Source organism: Anticarsia gemmatalis, chromosome 20 (assembly GCF_050436995.1).
Source record: "Anticarsia gemmatalis isolate Benzon Research Colony breed Stoneville strain chromosome 20, ilAntGemm2 primary, whole genome shotgun sequence".
Lineage (NCBI taxonomy): Eukaryota > Metazoa > Arthropoda > Insecta > Lepidoptera > Erebidae > Anticarsia > Anticarsia gemmatalis.
Window position 1 is genome coordinate 1,927,474 of NC_134764.1, and position 16,117 is coordinate 1,943,590.

The 16,117-nt window shown below is 34.6% G+C and overlaps 1 protein-coding gene across 1 annotated transcript in view; it reads left to right on the forward strand.

Moving 5' to 3' along the window:
• The first annotated feature begins 2,559 nt into the window (after window positions 1-2,559).
• slgA (proline dehydrogenase slgA) overlaps window positions 2,560-16,117 on the forward strand; it is a 38,517-nt gene continuing 24,959 nt past the window's right edge. Inside the window, exon 1 of the mRNA XM_076128154.1 lies at window positions 2,560-2,912. Within this exon, the coding sequence (XP_075984269.1) occupies window positions 2,709-2,912 (204 nt within the window). The 5' untranslated portion in view covers window positions 2,560-2,708. The remainder of the gene's footprint in view (window positions 2,913-16,117) is intronic.

Sequence of the window (16,117 nt, forward strand, 5' to 3'; positions counted from 1 at the left end):
ATCGTGAAAATATTGAAAACTGACGTCACTAAATGACTTACGAGGGATAAACAAGAATAATATACCTAATGTGAATTAGAAGAAAAATCATCGTCATTCAATATATGAATAAGAAAGTGGGGCAATTTTTTTACATTACACATTTTGTTTCCGCTTTGTGTAAGTAATAAGGATTAGAATCATAATTTGTATGTTTTAATCAAAAACTTCCCCGTTTTTGTAACATTTTTCGTTGCTACTCCGCTCCTAATGACCGTAGCATGATGTTCTTCCTCGATAAATGGGTTATATGCACTGAAAGATTTGTTTAAATCGGACCAGTAGTTCCTGAGATTAGCGCTTTCCAACAAACAAACTCTTCAGCTTTATAATATTAGTATAGATAGAATCATAATTTGTATGTTTGTTTATATCCTTAATTAATAAGAATTTTACGCTTTTCACGCAAAGAATCACGCTTTTCTCAAAGATCACTAACGTAACTTGCTGGCTACGACCCTTGTAAACTTCTTTTGCTTCATTCACATCCATACATCTTGTCATAGACCGCCGGCACAGCTTTCCCTAGGAACATAAGAGCCCAGTGCCATTCATGTATGTCAAAGTTCAAAACGACAATGCAAGATAGAATGATGCATATGTCATTCTCGCAGATATGTGGCAGAATGCCAGCACTGTTCAGTTTAACTAGTGACTCGAATGATTATGTTTGTACCTGAACACTGCAATGGGGCTTTTAATTGGTTACAGAAGTAACAGGTTGTGTTCCAATGTTCGTGATTTGTCTTCTAGAGGTATTATTTGGCTACAGCGGCTTGTTTCACTGAAATCTAACTGTGCGGGAATTAGTTTATATTATCCAAGTGTGTACACAGGTACACTTTCCATTCTCTTACTCTCATAGCTCGGTGGGACGGATAACAAACATGACCAGTGAGAGGTCAAGCGCAGTACGGACGTCTTTATTTGAACTCTGCGGCACGGAAGTCTACGATCACCCATACCTCAGGCATTCACTGAGTATTCACGAAGGGCTAACAGATAAGACTAGTGAGGGGTCAGACGCAGAACCGACTGCTTCACCAGCTCTCAGAGGCACTGAAACTTACGATCACACTATCCATACTTTGGACAATTACTGCGATTTATTCGACAGGAAAACTTAAGCATGACGTTGGATTCGAATCCGAATCCCTTGTATTTATAGCCAATTTAGGATTTCATTCGGTATGACCTATTCTACTTTACCTATAAAAATACCACAGCCTCAAACAAGCCTGCCTAAGTCGTAAGCATGAAGTTGTATGTAAAAAATCAATAAAAAAACGCATAATATATAACTTGTGTTCACAATCGAACAATTAAAGTATAAACAGGTCGTACTAGGTCTCAGTTACAATACCTGATCCTTTATTCATTGTTTTGTTTCTTCTTGTTTGTCTGATTTGTAATGATCATGGGTTTTTATTGCCTGTAATAGAAACACGACCGGAAGGTCACTTTCTAAGCGTTGCGCTCCATTGAATTCTTGATATGGAAAGTTGGTAGGTAGTCCCTTTTCAGTTTTACCGTATTAAGGCTTCGATGTAAAGTCTCCAAATTAGTTATACTCTTATTTTAGGCCAAGAGAGGTTCTGTAATGTGCTTCAGTCTAGACATGCGTAGAAAAGATCTATTGTGTAGTTTCCTGGCAAGTAAAGTGGTAATAAAATGGATAAATCTCCAAAATGGGCCTTGAAATGCATTTTCTGTCTGGAGATCTTTTGATGGCTTACACAAGTTTATAAATAACGGTCTTAGAGTAGGTATAACACAGGACTATGGATCTTTTATTTGGTCCTTCTCCATATTCATAGCTTCCTTAGTTTCTTCCTATAGAAGCGTGGTGGTTACCTTAATGCACTAAAAGACCGCATTACCCTCCGATTAAAATGGAATAGTAATAGTCAAGTTCGTCGAAGAAGATCATCTTCTTTCCAATTTACGACAGATAATGCAGACGTCTACGCAGTAAGTGTCTGGTTTGTTTCACCTGCTACAAATGCTGGAATGCTGCAAATATCTCATGTTTGGTTTAAATCAGTTCCTTAGCAACTACATGTTAGGCTTAAGTATATACTAGTGTTATAGACATCTAATGTCCGGATATTAATGGTGTGTGAGTAATGACTGGTAATAACACATGTACTACGGAGCTGGCAAGAGGTCGCGTCAGGTTCTTGAACCCTGTCTAGCGGTTTACGTAACCTCCCCCGCCCAGAACAATTACATAACCCCCTCATTTTCATTTTTATAGCTTAGCTGAACATTCAGCGCGTGATCGATATATTTTTAGTAGCTTACAGGAAAAAACTACCAAAAATTAAGTTTGACCGTTACGGGGGCCTGTTAGAACGAGATTGTGAGAGTTTTAAACAGTTCGGTGTGGTCTCTCACTGATCTGCCCTTGCGTTCCGGTCCTTGAGGTTACCGCACAATGCTGTTTATAATTACGCACGTCACGTCAGTTTCGCGTGCTGGCCGCAGACGGCGTCCAATCGCGGCGCTCGCCCAAGACACACCTCCGCGACGCTCCGCCGGATTTAAAATTGGATCGGCTGCGCGCGCACACGACTCGGTATCGAGCGGACGTCAGTGTCAGTTGTCAGTTGCGGACGACGGGCGCGTGTTGTGTCGTGAACGTGTTATAAATTCGCGGAGCTCGGAACATGGCTCTGCTCAGACGGCTTGCGGTGAACGCGCCCCGGAATGTACGCGTGCTGTCCTCCTCGCCGCCGACGCGCGACGATCTCGACCTCAGCTTCAACAGCCCCAAAGATGCGTTCAAAAGTAAGAAGACGAGCGAGCTGGTGCGGGCGTACTTCGTCTACCAAATATGTTCGGTGAACTGGCTCGTGGAGAACAACGCCATGGTGAGTCGATCGATACTTGTCAGCTGTTAGCTTACGTAAGATCTGCATAACCATGTTTACTCGCCGGTAAAGGTTCCCAGCGACTCCGAATTAACTACGGTTTGTGTCCTTGTGTCGGCGTTACAGGTAGTGATTGATGAACGTACGGTGTATATTCACGTGGCGAGTTTTTCTTAGTTTTTTCGAGTTGAAAATTAAATGCTAATTTGTCGTGACTGCGGCATTAAAACCGCATAAAACGAGTTACCAGGATAGCATGTGGGTTGAGGAGATCGAATCGTAGCGTGTTACCTAACCGTGAGGGGAATGAATGGGTGGAATGGATTTTTGATCGGCTGTTATTGCGCATGCGTGCCGGTTGGCTAGTGGCTCCGGTGTGGGCTCTAGACTGTGAGGCAGACAATAGACATCTGTGTGTCTCAACGAGCACATAAAAACTGAGGACTAGTGATTCCGTTTGTTGGCAATCCAATAATACGTCCAAATGTTGTTGCATAAGCTCTCTAGGTGTAGGTGTATAGATGTATAGTCAGTAGGTATGTTGGCACACCTGCAATGTCAAGATCAATGAGCTAACGGACTTTCCATTTACCGCATGTTTCCCCGATAATGAAATAACCTCTCGGTAAAACCAACATACGATCTTGAGGACATACTCTTTAATTATATAATTTATATAATGAAAGTTGATTCGTGTGCTATGAAATATTTAAAAGGTTTGTCATCTGTAGTAGACACCGGTCATTTTAGCTATATCTTTGTATCTCGGTATTGGAACGGGACAAAAAACCGGCTTTTGGAAGTATCGAGACTCACTTAATGTGAGCAATTCCCTTTTTATTACTTACTATAGCGTGTTACATAAAACCTGGGGGTTCTTTGGTGGTGATAAACTCCTTTACGATATAGGTACATTCAAGAAATGATAGTTTCACAAATTATGTATTGTAGTCTGGATAAGGGAAGTAAAATCTATCCAAATTCCCTTTGAAAGTGTAACTTATACACGTGTAAAGGAACGATACGATTTCTAAGCTATTAAATGCGTAGATCCCCTTTTTTAAACATCCGGGAATAACATTACCTAAGTTATTTCATTTACGTAATCATGAGGAAAAGTGACTTACCTTATAAAAATACGTATTTCGTTTTAAATGTATACTGAACCGTAAGAAAATATTTTTAGTACTACTTGATGAGTAGGTATATATATGATTTATATAATTTAATGCAGAGTTTTAGTCCTTAGTAATTTAAGTAATCATTTTAGTCTTTATGTAGTACGAAGTTAGATAAGTTTATAACATTTAATTGGTATAAAAACCGGTTTTGTGACTCATTAACAGAATTATGTATAGCAATCATTAAAAATCTATATAGTAAAATGTACCTAAATTTACTAACTTTTGCCTTGATTTCGTCCGCGTGGATGCTAATCTTCCTCGGGCTTAGAATCCTATGCGTTTACCCAGGTTTAATCTACATGGGATACTACAAAATCCACCGAGCAGTTTTTGCGTGAAAGAGTTACAAATATAAGTACATCCATACTCACAAACTTTTACATTTATAATATACCTAAGTACTTATGACTTAAGTTTAAAAGAAGTATTTTAATAATTAACATTGTACTTTTATAATTGTCCTTTTGTGAAAATTCGCATAAATTACCTATATTCCGTACAATTAATTTAAATTTTTATCGCTTTTGTGTCTATTTTTGTTTTTGAATATATTGACCTCATTTTATTGGCATTATTTTAACTGCCTTAAGAATTTATTGATTAATTTGAATGCTTGCAATGATATGAATTATAATGCTGACTATCATACCACGATTATTGAGTATAAATTAGTTTTTTCTAACTTTGAAATGTGCATATTTGTGCGAAATTTGTTATAATAAATTACTCATTCCTGTACATGTTGAACACAGAGCGTCAGTTATTCAGCAACTTAAAAACTTTTTAAAAAGATCTTCCTCTTTCTATAAATCACACTCAAATCTCCACAAATATTGGCACCAATACTCACTGCCGGTGTAAAAACGACACATGTCTACTATAGTATTTTGTTTTTACTCTATTATTAAATTCTATACATTACAACTACTGAACATTGTGCCTCAAGGAAAAGTGTGACATAATCATCGAAGTATGCCAAGTCTGACAGCGTCAACAACTGATTGTTATCAGGATGCAGCTGCCCCAAATCATAACATTTCAATAATAGGATAATACACGAACACATTCCTTGCAAAATGTCTTGGTCCTAAAACAGATCCTTGTGGAACACCTTACATAACGTAAGAGATATATTTTTTCTGCTTTATTTTAATATTATAAAATGTTGTTATGATACTAAAGCTTAGTCATTTAGTGCATTTGATGTTTATTTATACAATAAACATCGGAAGATTTTTGGCAAAATACATGTGTTACCCAGTAGGAAGGCTTAGAGGAATTTATTATTAAGATTATTAGCTAGTATAAAATATGCGTGTATTCAAATTTGTGTCGTTTTGAATAGAGTTATTGCATTTGTAGTCATTCAAACTACAACACCAATTACTTTGCCAGGCAAAGTTAAAATGTTTATAGTACATCAAATTCATGTTAGTTTTTGTTAATAATGTCGCGATTCCCAAAATAATTACGGCAGTACAGTTTTTTTAAGGTCAAAAGTCGACCATGAGCTGTGCCTATTACTACATGACATAGGTATTTTAGTATAATTTTCCTCTATTACGTAAATTCTTCAATTATTTTCTATCGTACAATTCACTTGTTTACAGTCAGATTGTTTGTTTAATGGGCTACATTTTGATCGCGTTATCATGCGTGACGGAGTACTTAGTGCTTGTAGTAGCTGAAGGTGTTTCAAATATGGGAAAAATGCTAATGGTGTATTTGACCTATTATATATAATGTTAGTTTTCCTGCTTGTACCCAGTTGATAACGCGGTTATTGAACTATTCCAAGGTCTTATAAATTATATTTTAAATAAATTCTTGAATAAGAATTCGCTTATTATAAGGTTTAAATATAATATTTATACTAGGATGATAGTTTGGGTTTAGTAGTACTGTGTGTCTGTATTTTTTTTATTCCTATTATTTTATTAATTCACTTCTCTATTCTGCACTTCTTCAAGTTATTTCAAAATTCTTCAAGTATCTTTAAAATGTTGTAGAAAGTCAACGGTTAACGTGTATATTGCAATCTGCAGACACATGATAACGATCTCGTAATAATGAATGAAAAAAGAAATATTTTTATCTCCGAGCCGTACTTAATAGGTTTAATTAAGTCGACGTTGCTTTCAATCTCACAATCGGTCACGGTCGTTCAGTCTACCTTTTAACTGTTTCGTTCACACACTACAGATCTTAGTAAATTATCTTCATATAGAGATTGATAAAGAATACGGCATTTTGCTACCAATCAAATCAGCTACTCTTTATAAAACGTCTAAAACACATTTTAGCATAGAAATGCTGTAGGACTTCACATTTACGCTACACTTGTGAAGTCAATACCACAGCATTTAATTAGGATAAAATGACTGATTAACTTTAACAATTTTTGTATAAGCTTTATCCAGATACAAAACCCCCCCGGCTGGAGATAGAATAATGAAATTGGTCGATAGATATGCGTGCAGAACGTTTGTCTATACAAATAGAACTATGATTTTTTATACACAGGTATTATTGAAGCAGAACGGGTGCTTACAATAAACAAATAATAGGAAAAAGCAAAATGGATTGACTGTTCTAAGTATTTCTCACTGCTTTAAGTCTACGATGTTCAACTTCTTATTGTAACGTATAATCAATTGCATAGTTTTAAATTGGTCCTTAAATCGAAAGTTTAAGTTCTGTCGTAGTAATAGGAAAATTACGACCATCTAGGGGTTCGCTGAAAAGTCCGGGAATTTTATTCTTTACTAGCTGACCCGCGCAACTTCGCTTGCGTCACATTAGCGAATGGGCGAAATTTTTCCCCGTTTTTGTAACATTTTTTACTGTTACTCTGCTCCTATTGGTCGTAGCGTGATGATATATAGCCTATAGCCTTCCTCGATAAATGGGCTATCTAACAGTGAAAGAATTTTTCAAATCGGACCAGTAGTTTCTGAGATTAGCGCGTTCAAACAAACAAACAAACAATCAAACAAACAAACAAACTCTTCAGCTTTATTGTATTATTAAAGTATAGATTAGTATAGATATCAATTCTTTCCTCCCCTGTCTATAAAAAAGGTTCCTTAGTAATAAAATGAGTGATATCGCAGATAGTGACGTAGAAACTAACCTTTTTACAACCTTCCCGATGTTCGTACATTTATGGTAATAGTCTTTGATGTGGAATTGTCACGCGTTATGTTACATTCGAATTTGAATCTTGGGTTTTGGTAAATAGAGTGATGTTTTGTTTAGTTCCTATGCAAAGGTTACTTATTATTTCTGCTTACTTTTAAATTAAAATCGATTTATACAAAAAAATACAGTTATAATATTATTATATTATAGCATTACTGAATTCTGTACAACATATAAGTACAGAAAAAAAAAATACAAATCCTTATTGTATAATGTCTACGTATAAATGTCTAATAATAACAATAATTAAGAATTATGTCATAATTAAAGATTAGCGTTATAGTTTTAATGACGTATTTATAAAAAAAGTTAAGGGCTTCTGAACATAACGATGTGATTTTAAAATGTTTGTTTTTTATGTTTTCTATTAATGACTACGCTAATTGTATTTTGCCAAAACATTTATACAAACTAGGAAAATAATGTACACAATAAAATTTGTCATGGTTGTTTTGTCGTTAAAATTAATTTTGACAAATAATAACAAGTCATATAATTTAATTATGTCATTAAGCGAACAAATTAAACTATAATTAAATATAATGCTCTGAATGTAATTTTTTCTCAATATTTTTTATATATTTTTACATTATTACATACATAGTAGTTATATATGATAGGTATTAGATTACTAAAATAATTATTATTATTCAGTGATAGAGATATAAGACTATTAATATAATATTTGTTCAGGTTTCTAGATTTGTCCAGTTATGTAAGCTGTTATTCTTGAAATAATATAAAATAGGTATCTATTTAGATATAATTTAATATATTTTTTTACATTACTGACGCATTCATAGTTACGAGATCCATTTTAATTATAAAGAATTATTAGTCATCAGTCTTAGTTTTCATTGGCTGGAATAGTTAAAGGCTTTTGCTGAAAAAAGAAACAGCCGGGTTAATGATATTATCTTTCCTTTTCCACGACAGTTCCTTTTATTTTATACATATAAACTGTAACATCTAACAAAATCCGGTCCAAGTCCATGACAACAAACGAATACGTTTTAAATAGAATATAATTATTCTTATACCCATTTTTCATTATTTCGACCTACTTTTAAACCACTATAACATAATTTATTACCCAAATGCTGCTTATCATTATTGAAGGTTCTTAAAACGACAAGTATTATGATACTCGTTTAAAATATGTTTCTGTCGCTAAGTTCATTGCAATCCCAACATTGCATTATCGTTTTAGCTTGATCTTATATTTCGTGGTACAGGGAATGGTGTTTTGAAACCTTTGATGAATTACATGCAGGTGATTAAACCTTTATTGCTGTTGAATCTTTAGCTCTCTTACTGTGAACGAGAATATGTTTCACGCACAAACTAAGATATGATTTGTAATTGTTTCTGAAAAATATTTAATGGATAGTATCGAGTAAGGTGTCTTTTCTATAATCATAGAAAAAAAACAGTATAATTTAGCTGAATCGGGAATAGAAGACATCGTGATCAGCACTCGCATAGATTGCCGCTGAGACCACAATGTTAGGCAAAAAGCAATCAGCGTAAGATATTGCAAAGATATCATAGACTAGCAATGCAAGTTTAGCACGAGATGACCCTATATTCTTGGAAAACTGTGTTTAAAATACACCTATCTCTAAGTAAATCCCCTATACAGAAAACGGACAAAATACTTTAAAATAAATAAACGTTTTTATCGTCTATCCAATTATTATTGTTCTATACTTTATAGTTTTACATACCTAAGTCTATTGTCTAACCATGTTACAGTTTTCAATAAATCAAATTCAACACATTCACACCTAGTTTGATCAATTATCACCATATCGTTAAGTAAATCACGTCGAATCAAGTACACGATTCGTAACCGATATTTTCTAGTTATTACCGGTTTTACACTTCCCTTTTTTGCTCGGTCCGGACACCAAACCTGTTTGCAGATGATTCACGAGTTAAGCATAGAATTTAAGAATAAGGGACTAGTGAGAACGTAATACGAAAGTGTATTGAAAAGGTGCAATATGTTTATGCAAGATGGTTCCTTATTCCATGGGATTTTAAGCAAGTTTCTCGTCTATGGGATTGTATTGATGCAGGGTGCTATTCACACGGAACAAAATTCACCCGAATCTAAAGAAATCAGATGAAACAGGCTTTTGTTCAAAGAATGACACCCGAAATCGGACCTTTCATGTCTAGAGTTCTTAAATAATAATTCAAAATGAAAGTCTATATAAGAAAAAAACATGACACATAAGGTGCCAGCAATAAGACGTTTGGGTGTGTACAGAAAGAGTTTTACATTGAATCTAATAAAGCGTCTGCTATATACTTAAAAGTTGCTGGTCAAGAAAGATATAAGGACATGAAAAAAGAAAAATATTGAACAAAAAAAGCGCTTTACATAATACTTAATTCTCATTCTAAGCCGACTTTAATAAAAGAGCAAAACAGACCTCGATTAAACGTCATCTTATTCATAACTTCACTCACTTTTTCGTTATTAAAATGTAAATGAAGTTAAGATATATTTTTTTCTGTTGATATTCCATTTTTTCAGATTCTAGATCTATTTTTGACTATTATTAAGCTGATTTCACAAAACATGTTGAATATGTGTCTGATTCAATTGAGCTCGTTCACCATTTTGAACTAAATTACACTAGGTCAATAATTATGTCATCAAATCTATTGAAGTAATATGATTTGTTTCATTTGATTCATTGAAGCTATCCGTGATAGAGCTATTTGCTTTATTTATGATACTACTGCTGCTACTGTTCATATTTTAGCACTAAACCAATTCGTTTTAGTGAAAAGTGGGTTTAGATTTATTAATTGTTTTTTAACAAACTGAATTATTTATTTGTCAATATTCTTAATAAAGGTTCACTTGTTAGTGTTTTATTATATGTATAGATAGAAAGTAGATTCAACAACCCTATTACAAATATATTCAAATTGTAATGAGTCATTATATAACTTCATAAATGTTTTAATAGGACCTCGTGATGTACAAATCATCTCAATCCGAATTGTAAGTACAATATCAATATTACGGAACTCGAAAACATGAAGTATGGACACGCAAAATGTAAGACCCGAAAAAGGGGACCGGGAGCTTCCTTCATGTCAATCCTGTCTTACATAACAGGCCCCCTGTCAATGAACTTCGCATTCACAATAAAAAAGCCTCTAACTGGTTTCGCGAACGGACGAAGAATGTTAACCATCCCGCAGTACACATATCAATCAAATTTAACACTTACGTCCCTATACATAAAGATTAAATTATCTTGAAGTTTACGTTGAAAAAAAAAACTGCAAGGTCTGGTGTCTCATGACGAGATTCAACTCAGAAATTAAGGTGTAATGACTCTTATGGCGTTTGAAATACAGTTGAATTTTGATTGTGTAGTTCAAGTACAAGGTGCAAGAAAGTACCCAGTCTCATTGTTTCGCTAGGCTAGTTTGTTGACTATAACAGTTGGGTCTGAATCCTCGTGCCCCAGTTAAACACTGCGGTGGTCGGCCTCTATAACATTCTCGGTTTTTATACAAGTAATTGTAACGGTAATCGCAGGATGTGATCGTGAATTTATTCTAGAATGTGCTTCGTCATTCGTTCATTCATTCGTTGGTTTTAGAGTGAATCGTGAAGTAGTCCGTTTGGTAGAATGTTTTACTTTTAAACGAGTGTTGGTTATGATATTAGATCTTTGGTAGACTTTAGTTTCCTAAATTGTCTGCAATGGTTTTTATGTGGGATAGGTTATTCGAAAACTTAAAAAACTGCAATAAATTCTGCAAAGTAATTTGGTTTGAATTCTTTTGTTTTCATGTACGAATATGCTTATTTAAAGCATGCATCTTTAAAACTACTCGATAAATTGCAAATAATGTGAATAGAACTCCAACTGGCATTTGGCCAGAACAGACTATAGCCTCAAAAAGGTTATCTTGTAAAGAGATTTGAAGCCTTCTATAGTCATCGAATTATGAGTTAACTCATGAAATTGCAGGAACTATCGTTTTAAAAACGAGAATCTTGTAGGTTTTCAGTTGCTAATTTCATTATTTTGCTTCATTTAATTAATATCAGATTCTCATACGATCGGTTTCTGTTTAAATTCATATGAAAAACGCTATTGAATAGATAAACTACCGTTAACTGTACCTCAGAAACCGGGGGTTAATATCTCCGCGAGGGGATAAACTTCTGTCTGTTTAACCGTGACGTGTTCTAAAACCATTGTGATGTGGTCTGGTTGTTCAGGCGTAACTTACTGTCGATTTATTACTTCTATAGCTATGCTCCAACTCGAATGTGTTACAGTCAGAACTGTATGAAATATGACTGAGATTTGTTAGAAAAATGTATGTCACACAAAAATTTAAAATGAAGGAGTAGTTTTGAAAAAATAGTCTTCGTAGTTTTCGTATAAGTTCGTCTTTGATCCTCAATGGATGATAAACGTCCCCTAGAGTTAAGTTGGACCAATGATGACTAATGTTATACCTACTAGATAATATCTAACTCTCGTACCAATTAACTTATACCAGCTACTTCGTCCGCGTAAAAAGATTTCAGAGATAAAGGTACCTTACACGTTAATACATGTTTCAAATTATCTGCGCACCAGGGACCGAAATCCGCTCAGTAGTTTTTGCGTGATTGAGTAATAAACATCCATCCAAATATCCAAGGTCCGCATATAATATTAGTAAGATCCAATATACAGTCAAAGTAAGTCTGATGACGTCTTCAACGACTGTCATGTTCCTAAACCTCAATATAGTAGGTATAACGTTGCCAAGATTGATATCTCCACAACTTACTCTCATTTTCATTACGGGTCTTGTAACTGTACTGTACATAGATTCAATACTAGTGCGCATGCGTGCCAAATATCAATGAAACTTTGCCGGCTCGCAAATTCTATGAATCGATCTCGAACGTTTCTTTGACAACTGTGTGTGCCGGTTTTTTTCTACTTATAGATATTCTATTTGATAGTTAAGGTCTCAGATTGTAGTACTTTTGCTGTTAATAGACGTGGAGTTTGTTCGAATTATTTAATCTATTTTTTGTCTTTTTCATTGACAAGGAGTTTTAATCTTGCCAGAAAGAGATAAAGCATGGGTTACCTAATACCGGTTTACGCATCGTCCTACATAGTTGATACTTCTTTTAATAAGCTAAGGTTTACTTGTGCTTCTTATCAAAATAACTTTTATCAACTTACTATTAACATAATCCAAAATAACCATATTACCACGGGGTAAGGCAGAGACCAAAAGAAGGTCATCTATCCCTACAAATTCTTTTGGTTCATTCACATCCATACATCTTGTTACAAACTTATCACAATAAGGTATTTTATTCACGTCTTTCATAAAAGGAAGTGATGTTGTTTTATTATGTCTAGATCATAATATAGCTATAGTAAGGAAAACGTATACTTCTCACTAGTCACAATGGCGAAGTATTTAACTCTCACAATAGTGCACTTTGTTTTAACAACTGTGACCGATGTAACGTATGTCTCTATGTTTGTATAGATAGCCAACATTGTTACGTTTTATATACTTCTCACAACTATAGAATTGAAGGAAATGACGTCACGACACGAAGTTTGCCGTCAAGATCGCAGTAAAATGAATAGTTGACATCGTTATGGGCCAGTTTCACGACTTCCAGTTAAGTTTCAAGTATATGACAGATGAGAGACCGACATTTTTTTTAAAGAACACTGACTCGCCTTTTTTAAAGATTATCTTTCAGTGGTGAAATGGGGCTAGAAGTTTAATGGATAAGTCTATGCGAAGTAAAGTATACTTGTCATCCATACTGCTAGTTATTCCCTATTAAATTAACTGGACAATTCTATATGTCATGCACACTGTTAACCTGGCAACTGGCAGACGCATACTGGAAGTAAAATACTGTCAATATTAAGTTTACTGGACAAGTCTATTTGTCACATATACTGGTGATCATAATCCATCAATAACAAAATCATTTCAAAATTAAATTTCACGCAAGGAGTCATCATCATCATAGGCTTGTGTCCATCTATTGCAGATTATTCAGGTGCCGCCAGACAGAAGAATATTTGTTACTAAGTAACATCTTCGTTCGGTAATTTGTCATATAAGTAAGGAGTAGGCCTATTATAATAACAATACGTTGCAATACCTACTGGAATTCATCTGCATAAACATAAACTCGCAATAAATGTAAAAATAGCGCTTGCATGCTTTTTTTCGAGCCTAGGTCAGGAAACATGCGTCATACAGAAGAATGTACAGTCAGTTACAAAAGTCGCTGAACATATTCAATATTTTGTAGCCCTTTATTCTGTAAATTGCATATTATTTCATCGAAAAATCATTTAACTTTGATGAAATTTTTAAGTCCGACTAATTCTACCTAATTTTGTTCAAGTAGTTATGAACATTTCGTAACAAAGAGGTTTTAACAATTTGAAGCCCTACTTATAGTCAACAAAAACGACAATTTGTTGACATTTCCATTTTTTTTTCTTTTTCCAATTTTAACTTTTTTGTTATGGACAAGTGTTAGTCGAACTATGGAACAAAAATATAAGACATGCTTATCCGATACTGCCTTCTCCGTGTCAAAATTATAAAGCAGAAGATCTTAAACGAACAGCTTCAATATTTCTACGAAATTTTGTTTTCACCAAACATAGCAGGCCTTCGAAAGTCGTCATGCGTTTTGTAGCTACATGTACCTAAACTACCTACCTACTTAGTTTTCATCGAGTTTTTGATTTTTGCATGTTCTTGGCAAGAGTATTGTAGCACGATGTTGGCGTAAATACTTCTGGTTGTGTAACTATTGATTATTATGAGCCGGCTTGTTTTCTTTGGATTGCGCTCAAGAAGTAAAATGGCCTGTTTCTGGTAGGAAATGTTTTTATTGTTATATATTACAATAATCTTAAAACTGTCGTTTGTGTTTAAGATTGCTGTGCCAAGTTTTTGTTAGTTTTAGTTCTTTTCCACCAATACGAGTGGAAACTTGCAGGCCATTGGAGAAGATTTCGCTGAAACCTCTGACAGTTAAATTGATTAAAGTGGGCTTTATCCCACTGGTAGTCTTTGAAAATATCTTTTTCGTACTTTTCCTATGTCTTGTTAGTTTTTTTTATCACAAAATGAGTACACAGCTTTAAGATCTTATTCATTTAATCCAGATGTGTTATCAACACGAATTGGTCCCTATTCCATTTCAATCACGAAATCTCAAAACCACATAATCTAACCAATTAAGTTTTAGTATTATACGTTTCCCAGAAACACCAAAAAGCCCACGTCATACGAAACTCAGCAGAATAAATAGTACCGCTTACTAAACGTTGGCTTCAAACGTTCATGTTTGGTTATAAATTATTAGGTTTCAAAGCCACACACGCTTTGAATGTACGAGCTTTGAAACTGTAGGTAACGTGAATACGTGTAATTATGTTTCAGTACCGCTTTGCTTTTATGCGGCAGAAATTTTCAGCTTCTTAGTCAGGTTTTGCGTCGTTTGAAAGAACTAGGAGACCTAATTTGTTTGTCTTTACTTTGCTATTGTAAATTTAGTAACTATGAGTATACCGTTGTTTATTTGTAATTTGAGAGGTAGGTATATTATTATGACTGATTTCATCACTTCTGAATAATTACCAGTTATTTCATTAAGTGGAATATTGACATCTTTTTACATATAATACTGTCACTTAATATTTTGAATATGCAATCTGACACTTATATACTACCGTAAACCTAGGCCTTAACCCTTTTTAAAACAGTCTAGTTGATATACATACGTCTACTTTACTAATAATTTCGGTACTCTTGACAAAATTTGATCACAAACATTCTTCGTTTCGAGCATGCTAAAGATGTATTGTTTATTACAGCTTAATGATATTATTTGGCAACAAGCGAGATCAAATGCTAGTCGTTCTGAGAAAAGCACATGTTCGTCAGTTAGGCTCAAAAATAAAACACGACACCGATGTGTTTCAAGAACAATTCCTACTATTATTAGTACGAAAGTTCATGAGAGTTGCATGATATATTTCAGGGGTGGCCAACCGGTCGATCGCGATCGACCGGTCGATCGTGACCATTAGTCCAGTCGATCGTGGTAAGGCAAAAAAATATAAATAAATAGATCAGACTGCGCAACGTAATTACCAAATACTACAGGATCATCTTGTATCATTTTTCAATCGCTTTTCCGTCGCGGTATTAACCGGTATTTATCCTCTATTCTACGCAGTATAGTCTTTTGTTTTCGGCACGCGATGACCAATATGCGGGAAGCGTGTGGGATGCGGGGGAGGGGCGTGTGTCAATCCGTCCCGTGGTTACGTCTCATTCAGTCAGTTGACAGTTGACGACAGAGACTAGGTACTGGAGGTACGACGTTTCGAACAATTTATAAACATCAAGGATCATATGGAAAAACATCCTACCTACAATTTCATTTCTGAGAAGTACACGACAGAAATTAGGGCAGTGATAGCAGACTTCGAAATTCGCTTTAGTGATTTCAAAAAAATTGAGAAATTGGTTCAATTCATCAGTTATCCGTTTAATGATTCCATTGATCATAGTGATATCTATGAATTGGCTACAAAATTCGCAGATATATTTCAAATGGAGCACATGATGTTACAAAACGAAATTATTACTCTGCGCTGCGACATATTTCTAAAAGCAAGGTCATCATCAGGTCAAGACTTCTGGGCATTGGTTTCCAACGAAATATATACAAACTTGAAGAAATGTTTTGAACAACTTCATTCGTGTTTT